General features: G+C 31.1%; 2 protein-coding genes across 2 annotated transcripts; both read right to left on the reverse strand.

The window, feature by feature from the left end:
• Nucleotides 1–915: 915 nt before the first annotated feature.
• Nucleotides 916–3,385, reverse strand: LOC113388148. Its single transcript, XM_026625550.1, has 5 exons — nt 3,376–3,385; nt 3,219–3,319; nt 1,580–1,705; nt 1,099–1,182; nt 916–1,026 (listed from the first exon to the last, which is right to left on the reverse strand). The coding sequence occupies exons 1-5, from the start codon at nt 3,383–3,385 to the stop codon at nt 916–918; spliced, it is 432 nt and encodes a 143-aa protein (XP_026481335.1).
• Nucleotides 3,386–3,709: 324 nt separating this feature from the next.
• LOC113388149 (argininosuccinate lyase) lies at nt 3,710–17,186 on the reverse strand (the record flags this gene model as incomplete). The annotated part of the gene is made up of 9 exons (XM_026625551.1): nt 3,710–3,857; nt 3,920–4,107; nt 9,858–10,001; nt 10,329–10,528; nt 12,923–13,119; nt 14,822–14,922; nt 15,351–15,475; nt 15,815–15,908; nt 16,989–17,186. Coding segments are annotated over 9 exons (1,395 nt in total), but the record flags the coding sequence as incomplete, so codon positions are not given.
• Nucleotides 17,187–17,257: the final 71 nt, after the last annotated feature.

Raw genomic sequence — 17,257 nt, forward strand, 5'->3', positions numbered from 1 at the left:
CAATATTAACATTTATATTGTTAATATATTATATTTATTTTACTAATTTGTGACAATATGAACATGCTTTTTTTCATGTAGTACCACTTTTACAACATTGGATAATATTTAGGATTCAAACTGATAGCACCAAATCTTCATGCCAGATTATGTACTAGGACCAGCTTTAGAAACACAAAAACAACATCTTGATGATCTATTCAAATAATATTTTTGGCTGCTGAATAAGTTCTTTGAGTTTTTGCTTTATGATACATAAACAAGTCTGGACACATGAAACATTCAGATCAATCTGCATGTGATAAATGAAAGCTCAAGACAGGCAATAAGCACCCTAGGTAAGTACCTAAGTGATTATTTCATCAAGACAGCAAGGTATTATTTTGGTTTTTGTTTGTTAAGTAACTATTTAATTTTTTTACTTTTTTTTGTACATTGGGATATTTCCACCTGGCTGGCTATCCGTTTCTTTCTAGAAGCAATATTTGTTCCAGAATCAGGTCTTTGTCCGCAATGTTTCGATTTTTTGCGATTTGTCTGGATTCAAAATGAATCTTTGCTATTACTTATTAATAAAATTGGAATAACCCATCTATTATCATATAATAGGCGATTATGCTTATATGGAACTATATGTTGTAGGGAGAAATTATGATTTATTTTTTGGTCAATAACTAATAAGTTATCTAAGTGTGTTTTTTTCTGGTCTAGAATATCAATATTCCTTTTAGTCGAAAGATAGGAAGGTTTGGTTATATAGTTAATAATTAAAATTAATTAATTTAAATGCGTTATGATTGTGTATGTAGCATAATTATACTGTTTATTATTTATTTATACTGAATATTATTTATTCACATCTTTTCAACAAGATACAAAAAATTTAATGGAGGATGCTAATTTTTATGAATCTCTTTATTGCTGTATAACACTTTGCCTGTACGTACTGTACCGTCTCGTTTTTGGTTTTTCTTCCATAGAGGCTTTTGCCAGATAGTAAATATCAGTTAATGGCTTAGGAATGAACTGAAAATTCAAAATCGAAGCAGTTACGATTAAAGACATTGGACCAATACTAAAATAGCTTGATAAAATTACCTTTAGTTTGCTGACACAGAATTCGAATGGAATGTTTCCTGTGCTTGGGTCGACGGCGATGCGCATAAATTCTGATACTTCTTCCTAATTTGAATGAAACAAAAATGCCATTAACAATATTCGCACGAAAACTTTTTTAATTGGTTGTTTAAAATTACTTAAGTATAAATTTATTATACTTATTATTAACAATTAGACAGCGTTATAGCATTATTCCATACCCTATCTTCTACAGTAATGTCGATCAATTTGGCAAAATAATTCAACTCGATTCATATTGATGTCATATATTTTTAACTTTTCTGTGACAATGTTATTCAATTACACAAAAAATCGAAATCATAATTGTTTGTATCGATTTACCATGCTTTTGGAAAACGGCTTAGATAGTTTGGGTAATCACAAAACCATTACAACCGTATTTTTTAGTAAAAAAACATTGATGGACATTTTTCGTCACTGTTGCAAATGCATGTATTACCTCTGATAAAACTTCTCCTTGCGTTGTGAGCAAATTTTTTAAATAATCGGGTGTAAGGTAGCCCTTATTTTCAACGTCTATTGCTTGAAATCCTCTCAAAGTAATTCTGGAGCAGCTGGTTTGAATCTGTTTTTCATGTATAAAAAGAACAAAATTAATAACTTTAAGGCGGTAACAAATTACAATTTTATACATGGGATTTAACCCTTTTTGGTAGTTTGTAGTTTTTTTATAACATAAAATATAAAACATATTTACTGTTACTTTGCTTATTATGCGGAATAAATGATAATACATTTAATTTTTTTTACATTTTTTAAATTAATATCGCATTAATGTAGAATTTTAACTTCCCGAAGGGGAAGTTTATGTTTTCATAAAAGAATCCGATTCGCTCATACTACCGAATCGAATTTTAAAAATCAAAACTGTTCGAAAGATATTAGTTGAGAATGATATTTATTAGTTTTAGGTGAGGTTGGAATGATACTGATTACTTTTAGGAGAAAATCTACCGAGCCATATTCTTGTAATTAACTGTTAAAAAAAATTTATGCCGATTTTTATGGAACTTTTTTTTGGCGATATATATCATGGTCAAAGTTTAATTTTAAAAATTCATCAAAGTTTGAGAAAATGAGTAGTTTTTTTGACGTTTGTTAAAATTTAAATTAGACTATTCACTTGGTATAACGATAGAGTATACTTGGTATTAATGAACATACTAAACCATTGAAGTCCTACGGAAACTGGTTCAATTATAAAAATTATTGATTCGTAAAAATTTGCTTATAGAAAATACTCCGAGCTAACGTGTTCGTTCGTTTTCAATTATAGGCAATAATACTCATTACAGGAAATATACTCATAAATTAATTTATTACAGGCAATAATACTAATTACAGGCAATTATACTCATAAATTATTTATTTTTTATTGCTTAAGTCGATTATTTACACATATCGGGAAGTTCATGTAACTTGCCTCAACTCAAGTTACAAAAATACCAATAATAACTAGTTACGTTTTTAGTTGAAATTATAACAGATACATAAAGAAAATTGAAAATATTATTTATTTTAAGCAGCAGTCTTGCAATACCTTCCAAGTAATATCATTTCAAACATGAATGGCAAGAAATGGGCCAAATGAACAATGTTCGGAAATTCACGTTCTGTACATTTTGTTGCGATGAATTGCAATTCTTCTTCCGTCGGAACACATCCTGAAGTAAAAACCATGAATCGGGTCAAATATATTTATTATGAAATATGTATATAAAGCTTTAATTTTTTTGGTTTTGAAAATATAAAGCTTATCTAAAAGAGTTGAAACTTCGTTGAAAAAAAATTATCATTCTTTCTAAAATTATTCTTTTAATATTTTTATTTATCACATTGCTTAAAATAATTAAATATGGGAAATTATCCAAATTTATAAAGGGTTCAAAAATTTTATATATGTACTAGATTACACATGTTTGAATTTATAGCAACGGATTTGTCCCATTTATCTGTTTGAACAATATATAATTCACATTTTGCTTTAGCGAAACTGTTCACTTCAGCATAAAATATTTCTGAAAGAATTTTTTTATAGTTCTAATAATAATTTTTGACACGTTACCTAAACCACGTACAATAAGTGGTAAATCCGTGATGGAAACAGTTTTATTACCGTAGTTATCAAATGGTAGAAATATACTAGCCACTCTTTGATCGAACTCATTTGCAAGAATCACTGTAAAATGATTTATAAATAAAATTAGATAAATAATTTAAATAAATGATATATACTCTTATTCATAATAACGACAAATAAGTACTTAACTACTCTACTCTACTTACTAACGTACTCTATTTTCTATAAATTAGTTTTTATATTTTAATGAATTAATAATTCGTAACAAAATGTTTGTATTTACCAGGAATTTCTTCTTGAATTTCATCATCCTTTTTTTAAAATTAAATTATAATTTTATGTGAATAATAATTGACAAGAAAAAAAAACAATTGCAATATATTTTTCTCACTGATGTATACAATTTCTGATATTTTAATTATTAATTTAATTTTTTTATATAGTTTTATTTAGTTTATCATAAAAAAATGATTTATTTAGTTAATTTTCTCATTTTTGTTGTGTATTTTCAGCCCACGAATGTAATTCTTGAATCTGCTGCAATACAGCGGACTTTGCAGTTCCTCCGATTGATGAGTACTGGTCCACACTATGCTCAAAATCCCAAATTTTATATACGGATGTTTCGAAAGCAGGACTGTAGAAACAACATTGGAAATTATAATAAATACATCTAAACGAAAAAAATAATATTTATACCTAATTTTTTGTAAATCTGACAAGCTCAATTGGTGAAGTGGAATCTGGAGCTTTTCAGCCATTGCCACTGCCTCGCCCGTTAACTTATGAGCTTTCCTAAATGCTACACCGCGACCAGTTAGATAATATGCCAAATCAGTAGCCAACATATCCGTCGTTAGAGCACTACGGCAAACATCAGCGTTTATCTGAAAATAAGTGAAATATGCTATTAGTTACTAGTGTCCTTAAATACCCAAACGAGTGTTGAACAAATGTAAATTTTCATGATTTTAATTCCGAATTATTTATATTATGTTTTAAACATACTCTGTGAGGCACAGACTATTTTATAAACAATGTCTCAGTTTGCATCGAAAAGTTGAATAAATTACATATAGCAGTGATAAACAGTGTTGTATTTTGAATTTTTTTTTAATATTTAAAACGACCGAGTGCTTTTAAATAAGGCAAATGACTTGTAAATTTTGTGAGTTAGGCAGTAGTGAAGATGAGTTTCAAATAGACATTCATACAGACAAATTTTACGAAATTACTATTTGCACCGAAGATAGTGACGAATTTGATGATGGTGATATTATCCAACCAACAAAAAGAAGAAGAAGTTCAACAAATTAAATGAAGAGTGGAAAGACATTAGCGAATGTGCCGATTCTCCTTCAATAATCGAGTTTGACATACATCAACAAACACCCCGGCTACAAATACCAAGCAATATAAGACATCCAATAGATTATTTTACTTTATATTTTACAAATGAATTATTAGACAACATAATAGAGAAAACAATCCATTATGGCAGCAAAAAAATGAACAAATATACTGACTAATCAGTGGCATATTCTAAATGCGAGAGAAAGAAAAAGGGATTGTATTACTGATAGAAAAGCACCAGGAGGAAGGCGACGAACAACATCTTATTGTAAATCATGTCAAAATCAACCAGCTATGCATTTTGAAAATTATTTTGAACGTCAACGTTCTTTATAAAATGATCACCTTTAATGATCCTTCAATATCTTTCAATGATCACTAATTTTTATCAGACAAATTGCATAACATACACAATGAAATCAAGTTTACAGCTGGTACAGTAGATTGTTTTGAAATCGGTGCCGTCCCGTAAGTGTTAAATATATATTGATGATATGATGGTGCGTCACAAGAAGAGTGAGAAAAATTGAACGGCACCAGAATAATGTTCCTAAAGATAAGTCTTGGTATGCATGGTATCTTGTCGTGTCGCTCATATCTTTTCTTACTTTTCGATATCAGTTTTGTTGAGTCGACTGGTATTTCTACCCAACCGATATCGACGATTAAATTCAAATATTTCAAAAAAAAAAAAAAATTATGTTGACCTTCCCATTACCGTTATTGATGCGGTGTTGGCATGTACATCTGCACCTTCAGCATGCATTTATTTAATACATAATACCCAATATAATACATACATATCAACATACCATAGACAAGTGCCCATGGGCCAAGTAAAAAGTTCGTTTCGTTTATTTAGTGAAACTCAACAAGTTTTTTTTATAGCAATTTATTTTTCGAGTGGAGCCATGCGGTGAAGAACTTCTGTGGTTTCTGGTTGAAAAACTTAATCAAGTCCTTTTTGCAAGTTTTTTTTTTTTAAATCAGTTTAACCCCTTCACTTAAAATGATGAGCAGAGCCCGCGTGCGATTTCTAGGCCAAAAGTGAATATTACGGGCAAGGCCGCGTACGATATTCAGGCTAGAACCAAATATTACGCATTTCGGGCATGGCCCGTTATGGTAAACGCAAGTATTGCAAAATATTTATTCATACGAAACTATAAAATACAAAATTATTTTTATTTTTGTGATAAACCGTACACTATGAGGGAAAATAGTCATAACGCCGCGGCCAGCTTGAACGACTTTGGGCCGACATTTTCGAATCTAAATCGTAAGTAAAGGGGTTAATTCCATTAAGATAGTTTTGCAGAGATTGGAACAAAATTTTGCCAGATAGTACTATGTTTGGAATATACGGTGGATGCATAATCATTTCTGAACTAAGCTTTCGCAACTTTTGGCGGGTCACAAGTGTATGGTCGGGCTTTGTCATGATGGAAGACAATATCTTCAATTTAAGTTTTTTTCTTCCAATTGCTTGGCGTTCTCTTTTATTTAGAGTAGGATTGATAATTAATGGTCTGACCAACTGTAAGTACCTCATGATTGACAATTACCTTCCAGTCAGTCCCACCATCAACGCAACATCACCTTTTCCAGTGTCATTCCTGACTTGTAAACGTTTGTCATCGCTCACCACCACTAAACTATGATTTATTTTGCCTCCGATTGTCGTATATAATCTACCTTTTCTTATCAGTTATGAAAAGTTTCAGAAATGGTTCGATTTCATTGTATTTCAGCAGCGTATCGCAGACGTTTATTCGGTCTATCAAGTTCTTCGCGCCCAATTCATGAAGCTTCCTTTCATCGAGCTTTCTTTTGTACATAGCTTATGTAATTGGTTCAACACAGTTTTCCGATCAATGGCTAGTTCCCTCCTGCATTTATAGAATTTTATCAACTTTTTAGTGATTCGACGACATCTTTCACATCAAAATTACCAGAACGAAAGGGAGCGAACCATTTCCGAACAGCAGATTTTGATAAAGTACCTTAACCTTATACTGCATAATTTTTTTCACAATACTGCGCAGCGTTCTTCCCTCTATCATAATAATATTGGAAAATATAGCGATTTTTTTTATTAGTTTTCTCCATTTTCAAACACAAATAACTTTTCAACCACTTGACAAATTTTTTTATTATACCATCAAAATAATGCTCAAAGAACCTTTCTAACGAGGGTTCACTGGTGCCGCTGCGATCTGAACTTCCTGAAGTATTTATAACGACGGAAAACGACACGAACTTTTTACTTTACCCAATATGTATTATAAGGTCTATGATTTTGATTTATATACATGTAGCGACCTGTCAACACACATCGCATTTTAACTTGACAGATGTTCATTATTTGAAGCTCATCATAGTGTCAGCTCAAAACAAAAAGTTCAAGTGTCAGATCAGATCTCGTTTTTGTTTGCTCCATGTTCGAAATGCCAAAATTATAATTCTTGACTTTTTTTCCTTTTATATAAATACTCAAATAATATCTACGTTGTGTAAATGATAAATATAATCACACATAGTGTCATTACCATTGTCATAATAAACAATATACGTAGTATAAAGAACACGAGTTTCTTTAGTGGTGACCGCGAACGTGAATTAATAGCACGCATATAGAAGGAAAGAAGGTAAGAAGATCAAGACACATTTAGAAGTAACAAAAAAATAAATTGAAGTCTCATGAATTATTAAAAAAAGAATTTTTAAAAAATAAATAATGAATATAAATGGCTCACAACCGCCATAACTCGAAGAACATTCTAATCCTACAACTGAGACTCCGACCACGCACATCCAGAACAACAACAACACGTGCTCAATAAATCCCTCATTATCCTGGAAAATGAGTCGATTATGAGCACCACGGCAGAGGACAGGGAGCACCAACAAACATCGGCAACCGCCATTCAAAAGGGCCACATATACTCAACCGCTAACTCACCAGCGAAGGGCCACATATACTCAACCGCTAACTCACCAGCGAGGGCCACATACACTCAACCGCTAACTCACCAGCGAAGGGCCACATACACTCAACCGCTAACTCACCAGCGAAGTGTCAAATATACTCAGCCGCTAACTCACCAGCGAAGGGCCACATCTACTCAACCGCTAACTCACCAGCGAAGGGCCACGTAAGCAATCAACAAACTCAACAAGCCAACACGGCATTCAAAACGGCCACGGCCACGAACAAATAAAATTATCACACAATCTCAACCAAAAGAAATTTACAAGGAAGTTCAAGATGGCACTCAGAGATGCGAAACAATCTTTTTCATTAGGGCGGAGTGATCTGTAGCGACCTGTCAACACACATCGCATTTTAACTTGACAGATGTTCATTATTTGAAGCTCATCATAGTGTCAGCTCAAAAACAAAAAGTTCAAGTGTCAGATCAGATCTCGTTTTTGTTTGCTCCATGTTCGAAATGCCAAAATTATAATTCTTGACTTTTTTTCCTTTTTTATAAAATACTCAAATAATATCTACGTTGTGTAAATGATAAATATAATCACACATAGTGTCATTACCATTGTCATAATAAACAATATACGTAGTATAAAGAACACGAGTGGCGGAGTGATGTAGCGGTTGCCAACACGCATCGCGGCTTGTCAACACGCATCACATGTCTCTGGACAGATTGGCCCATATAGTGACAGCACTGAGAAAAACAAAAGGAAATTCAAGTGTCAGATCGGACACGGTTTTTGTTTCTCCCTAGTCGAATTTGCCTAAAATGTATGATTCTTAAAACCTTTCTTTTCAATTATAAATACGAAAATACCAATAACATTTTATTAACGATTAGTATGACAACACATAGTGTCGTGGATATTAATCATATATAAAATAAACGAAATATAAATATATTTTATGAAATTTTATTATTGTCTATCTTTGGTATTTAATATGGACTAAGCCTCCATATACAGTACAGGCCAAAAGTTTCCGGACACATGAAAAATCTCATTTTCTGAGTTTTTAGCTATATTTTGCATATAAAAATAATTTTATTCAAGTTAGTTTTGTACATTCTACGTAGTATTAATATTTAGTGACTGATTTGTAACCCATTTGTGAGAAATGACGGACTAATTAGCAATGAAAATGTTAAAATGTCACAGTCGATTTTCCTGAATATGACCACCCTTTGCTTTGATCGCTGCAGCGCATATTTTTGGTAATCTTTTGACAAGTTTTTGCAATGTTTGCGCAGGTATGTTCTTCCAGGACTCGTTAAGGCAATTCCACAGGGCAGCAAGGCTGGTTGGATGCAAATCCTTCAAGCGGCATTTAAGCTCGTCCCACAACAGCTCTATTGGATTAAGATCCGGCGATTGTGCAGGCCACTCAAAAAACCACTTCTGCGAGCAGTAAATAAACAAAAGAGATTGCAATTTGCCAAAACCCACTTAAATTGGACCATCAATCAATGGAAATCAGTTTTATGGACGGATGAGTCAAAATTCGAACTTTTCGGAAATCATCGACGTAGGAAGGGTAATGAAAGACTCAATTCTAAGTGTATTTCGACAAAGGTGAAGCACGGTGGTGGTTCAGTGATGGCTTGGGGTTGTTTTGGATTCAATGGAGTCGGATCGCTTGTCAAAATACATGGAACTTTAAAGAAAGAACAGTATCATAGCATACTTGAGCGCCACGCCATTCCATCTGGTTTCAATTTAATTGGTCCAAAATTTATTTTTCAACAAGATAATGACCCTAAACACACTTCCCGACTCTGTGCCAATTATTTGAAGCGAAAACAAGATGAAAAAATACTTCAAATAATGGATCTTAATCCAATAGAACTGTAGTGCATTTGTCTGACTGATTTGCATCCAAGCAGCCTCCCTGCCCTGTGGAATTGCCTTAACGAGTCCTGGAAGAACATACCTGCGCAAACATTGCAAAAACTCGTCGAAAGATTACCAAAAATATGCGCTGCAGTGATCAAAACAAAGGGTGGTCATATTCAGGAAAATCGACTGCAGTGACATTTTAACATTTTCATTACTAATTAGTCTACTGTTTCTCACAAATTGGTTAGAAATCAGTCACTAAATATTAATACTACGTAGAATGTACAAAACCAACTTGAATAAAATTATTTTTATATGAAAAATATAGCTAAAAAACTCAGAAAATGAGATTTTTTTCAAGTGTCCGGAAACTTTTGGCCTGTACTGTACATAACTTACAAATGTTATGTCAAGTATGGAGATATTAATTTTACTTTTATTAATTAATATTTACCTTCATAGTGCAAATGCATCCAGTAATCACTTGCAAAACATCACGTAAACTATCGTAGGCTGAAAACATCGCCAACTTATCTCCTTGTAAGTCCTTATTGTATGTTGACGGTAATCCTTTTAAAGTCATCATGAATCCACAAAGCTAAAATATTATTTTTATTGGTAAACATTTGTGAAATAAAGAATTATTATGAAATAAATATTATAATCAATGGAAAAAGACATCTCTCATATATACGTCTTATTTATCAGACTTGACCGTCCGAAAACTAACTACGTTATTTTATAGATGACAATCCAAACAGTTGTCCTCTCATCAAGTGATCAATTTTATTATAACAATTTCTGTAAAGGAGTTTTATTTGTTTTATTGTTAAATGGAGTTTTATTTTAGCAATGTCGGGCAAGAGATATTTTTTACTTGGACTAATTATAAAGGTAAGAATGATTTGATTTATTTTTTTCAAACCTGGCCGAAAATTGTGCCTGACATTCCACGAACCAACTCTGCGCTATCAGGATTTCTTTTTTGTGGCATGAGACTGCTCCCAGTAGAATAACCATCATCCAGGGATATAAAACGAAATTCTTTGCTGCAGAAAATTATCAGGTCCTCAGCCAGTCGACTCAAATGAGATGAACACAAAGAGCAATCGAACAGAAATTCAGCTAATAGGAAAAGAAAAAAATTAGTAAAATTCAATTGAGTCTTCCTCAGCACGTATGTATAGATTATAGGAACATTAATATTTATTAAAATAATTTAATAATGTAATTTTCCAGTAAATAACGCATTATTTTTTAATAACAATAAAATGTTACAGGATGAAATACAGCTTCACCTTGAGATTCAAGTATATACATTTATAAAATGTATATAACAAGATTTAGAACATTACGAAATATTTGAAAATACAAATTTAGCCTAGATATTTTTAGATTACATAAACAAATGTGCTAATTGTGAACAAATGCCAATAACCATAATAGTATTTGTGAAAAATCTGTGTAGGACAGATTTGGATTGAAAAAAAAAAATTCATACCTATCCGTTTTTGAATATGATAATCTTTACTATAGGCAGCTAGTTAGAAGTAATTGATTAAAAATGTTTAAAGCAAAAAAGCCTTATTAAGGTAGTAAAAGGACACAAGAAAATATTTATATGTATTAAATAATGTTATTATATATATATATATATATATATATATATTAGGGTGGTCCTTAAAATGGTCATTTTTGTATTTCCTTGTTCCCAGGGGCTCAAATAGTTCCAAATTGATAAAAAACAATTCTCTAAAAGTTTTAGCTCTTAATATTAACATTTAGATAGAGCGCAATTCAATCAAACTTCGTAAGGAGCATGGAAAAAATTTATATATATATATATATATATATATATATATTTTCCCCCTCTGAACTTCATTTATAAATATTTTTTACATTTCGAGAGTTATTAGGTATTTGATTAGGACAGTTCGAGGTATTTTAGTGCAGGTGATGTACAATTTAATTTTTAGAAAGTGTTTCATAAAAAAGAGTTTAAAGTTTGTGAAGAAGAAGACATTGTATATTCACATTTTTTACATATTTTTATTTGCCTCTTTTAACAACATATAGTCAGCACTAACTTAACTTAAGGAGGAAGCCTGCTTTAGAGGATTAAAAAAATCCGCAAAATGTCTTTCAAAACTAGTTAGAGAACTAGAAACAAATTCAAATTATTTTCGGAATTATTGAAGAAATAGTGAACAAGCGTCAAGCATGAACGGAACGAAAACTTCGACGCGTGATTTCCTGTTTTTAATTTTTTCGAATCTTCCTAATTGACGGGAAAGATAGGAAACAAACTAAACGTCCCATCTAAACTACTCGATTAAATTCTATTCTAGTTGAACCTAAAAAGCTGAATATTTATAATTAACCCACTTTTTAAACAATCTAAAGTGAAATTTTGTATCAAAAACATGATTTTTATTTCAAGTTGCGAAAAATTGGTCAATTTCTCATTTTTTTGGTTTTTTTTAGGTTTAACTAGAATCTATACCATTGAAAATATATATTTGCTTTGATTGTTTTGTTTCGGATTGAAATTGTGACCTGCATCTTTCCCGTCAAATGATAGCTGCACACTCGTGACGCATGAGCAAAATGGTTGTATCCGGTATATTATAGCATATATTTTAAGGAAAAAAATTGAGAAGAATGTTGAAATATATTACAATAAAACGTAAAAGTTTCGTTTGAATTAAATATTTATTTACTTCCCTAAAAATTCTTAAAAAAGCGATTTTTGAAGCCTCTAAAGCAGGCTCCCTTCTTAAGGGGGTCTTCCTATGTGATAGGTTGAAAAAAACAATTTTTTTTCATAAATTGCTGCGATTTAGAAAATTCGAAGTCGTTTTAAAGGTACAGCAGGTAAAAGAAAGAGTGGTTCGCTTAGTTTTTAACGGACTTGTAATTTTAAACGCGTTTTTCTCAAAACTGTGTTTTTCAAACTTTCCTCCATTGTATCTCAGAAACTGCTGGACCGAATTACTTGAAATTTACAGGGCACACTCAATATATTTAAACGCATGGAATGAACTATTATCAATTTTCGATTTTTTTATAGCAAAAAAACAAAAAAAACGCCTAATTTGCAACTTTTATTTCAAATGTCTATCAAAAATCCAATTTTTGTTATATTCATTTGATTATAGGTCATTCCGTGCTTTTAAGCCTACAAATTAAAACGCCGTTTATTATTTTTTTCAGATAAGCCGATCAGCCGGAATCGTGGAGGAAGTGGGAGCTTTTTGTTCGAGGGCGGGGTGTTCAGAGCGCTGTAACTCTAGTTTGACTGAATATTTTTAGCTGAAATTTTATATTTATCCAAATATGTGTTAATAAATGATAAAAGCTTGAAGCTCTAAATATTTACTGGTCGTAGAAAAAAAAATCCTAAAATATCCATAAAAAACAGGCCGTCACATAGGAAGACCCCCTTAACTTCGGTATCTATTCCGAGGATCTCTGGCGAGCAAGTCGGACATGCTGTATTTCTAAATTTTAATACTCTACCGACAAAGTCCCGATCAGATACGGTATGCATGCTATTCATTGTCGGGCCGGAGTCAAATCCAAGATCTTCAGCCAGCGCTTTCCTATCCACTTTGAGAGGATTTCCCGCCAATGCGCCGCTTCCTAACGGACACATTGCCACGCGCTTCCGCAAATCTCGCAGTCGTTGATGGTCGGACACCAACGGCCAAGCATGGCTAAAAGTTGGAGCAAACTACACTTCTAGGTAACTAATTACGATCTATAAAGGGCATGGACGCTGATTATTAAAGGTGACTTAGTGACTTATTTATATCTAAATGCTTCAATTACACAAGTCCACAAATTAAAAAAAAGAGTGCGCGTAAGGTTCACACGCGATTGAAGTAAAACTATTTTGCTATTGTACAAGATGGCATTTACGTTAAAAATAAAACATTATATAACAATTTTGAATTTATTAATGTCAATCATTATATATATTCATATAATAATAATTTACAAATTATATATTTATAATAGCATTAAAAATATTTATAATAATTGAAAACAATAATGTAATTAAAGTCATACTTCAAATATGACATGATCGGTTTTGCCATTGTAACTAGCAATCAAGACTTAATTTCCTTATTGATGCCGGTACGCATACAACGACAGATCTCTATTCACACGACACGACGTCTAATCACAATCGAACAGTATAGAAATGATTTCATCGAGAGCGAATGACGAACTGTTCGGGCGTAACGCTATTTTCGTTGCATTTGTACAGATTTACTCCATAGTCGCGCCTAAAGAAGTTTTACTTCAAAAAAAAAATGTCTGGTTGGGTTTGCGGCATGTTTTCTAGTGTAGTTTTTACTGCTGAACACGAATCTAAAGTCAAAATTGGGGGTTCAAATAGCAAAAAATTGAAATGGAAATCAGGAAAAACGACAAAATCTTCGATCTAGTAATTCTTATGCATGATACTTAAAACCTTATAATTTTAGTCGTTTCTGGAAAACATCTGACGCACAGTTAGCCAATAGAGGTAACTTTTTTTACTCTGTGGACCTGTGTTCTCATTAAAAAGTAATTGTGTACTTAAATATTTTCTATGATCTAGATTTAATTCTGTTTCTAAATTTTAGGTAAAGCAATAGGCTTTCGAATGATTTTAATTAAAAAGTAGTCTAAACAACCGCACTGGTAGAAAATGAAAAATATGAATGTTTTCTTGTTTTAGCACTAACAAATCCTTATGTTAATGAGCTTAAAATTAAATTTTTTTCTTAAATTTAGTTTAAATATTTACATTTCATTTACCTAACCTAAGTAAAATAAGATTACTGTATCTTAAGTTGAATTTATTTGATTTTTAGAAGATGTTCAGATAATTCTACTTATTATTATTGGCAATATTAATTTTGAATTTCTATTTACGTATGTTTTTATATGTATTTCATGAATCAAGTCTTCGTGTAATAACTGTATGCCTTCTGTATGCAAATAGCTATTTTTAGAAACTTTACTTATTTTATGTTAAGAATGAAAATTTTATAAAGAATGATAGTATGTTAAAAACGTTTGTATTAAACGTTAATTAACATTTTGTTCATCACCTCAATTGCTGATGATTTAGAAATAGTCACAAATAATTTAAATCTATATTTTTAATGAATTGAAATTACAAATTACTATAATTATTAGTTTGATTCAATGTTAACTCTTGACTATTTGATAATACAGATTTATTAGAATAGTGCCTTCAATAGTTCATGTTTCATATATTACCATAGTTATTATTATTATCATTAAAATATTGTTAATATTATAACAACTATTGCCCCTTTACGGCTGACAATTGTAAATTTCACAAATTTACTAAATATTCTTAACTGGTAGTAAGTAAAATAGAGAATAAAAAAATATTACCTCAAAAGCCAATGACTAAATCTAACCGGTTGTCCTCTTTGCAAATGAGTGTAACCTGGCATGAGTACATCTATACATTCAGTAGATTTTTTCTGGAGTGCCTGAATATTATAAAACGTACTATATATATTTTATAAAAAATATAATATATTAAATATATTTTATGGTAATCTTATCATTGCTACAGAATGCAATTAAAGGATTTAAAAAAATAGTCTTTAGACTAAAGTGCCAAGATATATTGAAATCCATAACAAGTATGAGATAGAGATACCTTGGTATGGGAAATATTCAATGCTTTACTATATTTTCAATACAGATGACTCCGATTTGATTCTTGCATTAAATTTAACTTTGAAAAGTTGTGGTATCTTGCAGACGTTATAACTTCGGTTTAAATCATGCCAAACATATTTCTAAGGCTAAAGATTGTTGATCAGTGAAGTTAATGATGAGTAAAATAGCCAGACTCATGAATAGTAATGAGTATTGATTTATTTTAATATTGAAAAAAAAAGAAATAAAATACCTGGACAAAAACGGCAATAGTTTTTTGTAATTCTGATATGTTTTCCAACATCCATAATTTCATATCTGTTACAACTTGATCGTTTCGGCTTCGTCCTGTGTGCAATTTTCCTCCAATTTCTGACCCTATATAATTTATAATTTATATTTATATTTATTTATATTTATTGTTATTATAATAAGTTTATAAATCTTAATAGTTGATGTTTGCTTCTATATATAGGGATCATAAAATGGGAAAATATAAATATATTTATATTTTTATGGTACAAAATAATTGTGATAGGTAAAAAATTATGTATGGGAGCATAAATCAACTATTATGATTCAAATAAGAAAATAAAGATCAAGTGAAAAACACTTTTTTTATTATTATTTATTTATCGTGCTTGCTTTTATAGAAATTTGTTTTATCTCTAACAAACTTTTTTTTTAAATACGTTTACGTAATTTTTTTATAATTACCAATTAATTCCTTTACTCTCCTTTCGTTTACTGTATGAACATCTTCATCTGATTTCAAAAACGATATTTTTCCATTTTCCCATTCTTGTAGCGTCTGTTTAATCAGATTGTAAATTTAATTATCAATAATTTCTCAACTTAATTGGCAAAATTAAGATATATGGAAAAAATATTTTTACTATCGAAATTTGAAGTGCGCTCTGAATTGTTATAAAATAGGCTACCACTATTTTCAGAACACCTCTCTAATATAATACGTACTTTGATATATTGCATAAAATTTAGTCCTTTTTATATAATCAAATCAAAGTAATGAAATACTAATTTTGCAATATTTTTTCATTATTAACCCTTTCCACTCGCGAATTCCGAGATTTATATAAATTTTGGCGTCGGAGCAGCGGCATCCGAGTGCAAAGGGTTAAGTTTTCATTGCGGCCTTTAACAATAATATTTTAACTAGTGATGCCATGGCATCGTGCCTTAAGGCAAATTGCTGGAAATTCCCGAACCGAAAACTAAATTATTAAAAAAAACTTGATAAAGAAAAATTTGATTTTTTTATATTTTGATTTGATTGCTATTTGATGGCATTTTGATTGATTTATTTTGAAAGTTTTGAACATTTTCTTAAGCAATCGCACTGCATAGCAGATTTGGAGTCCAAATATCAAAGCGCAAAAGCGCCGCGTAGTCTAACGTGTAACATTGGTACTGCACCCATATGAATGTACACAAAATTTGTACTTATATATAATCTTCATAAAATATCTGATAATACAATGTACATCTGTCTAATGTTCAGGTTTTGTTTTTTTTGCATTGTTCAAATCGGTTAATCCGTGTTCGCGAAATCGTCGACGAAAACTTGTATCCGCACAGACACACGCGCGCACACACACATATACATCCATATTTTCCAAGGTATGCCAAAATGTTCAGAATCCTCTGAAATCTGAAAGATATATAAAAATTCTCATTTTCGATTTTTTGCGATTACCATACGGGAAGTTAATTACAGAGCGCTCACAATTATCAATAATGTTTATTTCATTTGACTATGAACTCAATTATATAAAGTTTAACTATAAAAAATCGATCGAGATGATATAACGATATAATACTGATGTTCAGCGCAACTAAAAGGGCTGTTCTAATCTATTAAGAGACTTACCAAATTCAATCCTTTTTTTAAAATAGTTTCTTCTTCCTGTGTTATTATATTGGCCTTTTTTAAAGCAGTTGCGTACGCAATACTTCCTTTAATATCTTCTTTGTAGAGCCTCTTATCAATACTCAAAGAGCGATTTAGAGATTCCAGGCATTCTGCTGGTCCTGTGGAAAAGCGTCCACCCCCAAAGCCTTCCTTCCTCACCACATTCTTTTTTATCCATAACTTAAATATTTTATTAAAAATTTCACTTTATTTTTAGGTAATTTTTT

This window comes from Ctenocephalides felis, unplaced genomic scaffold (genome assembly GCF_003426905.1).
Source record: "Ctenocephalides felis isolate EL2017-DRISC unplaced genomic scaffold, ASM342690v1 CF-g0.4_SCAFFOLD_03572, whole genome shotgun sequence".
NCBI classification, from domain to species: domain Eukaryota; kingdom Metazoa; phylum Arthropoda; class Insecta; order Siphonaptera; family Pulicidae; genus Ctenocephalides; species Ctenocephalides felis.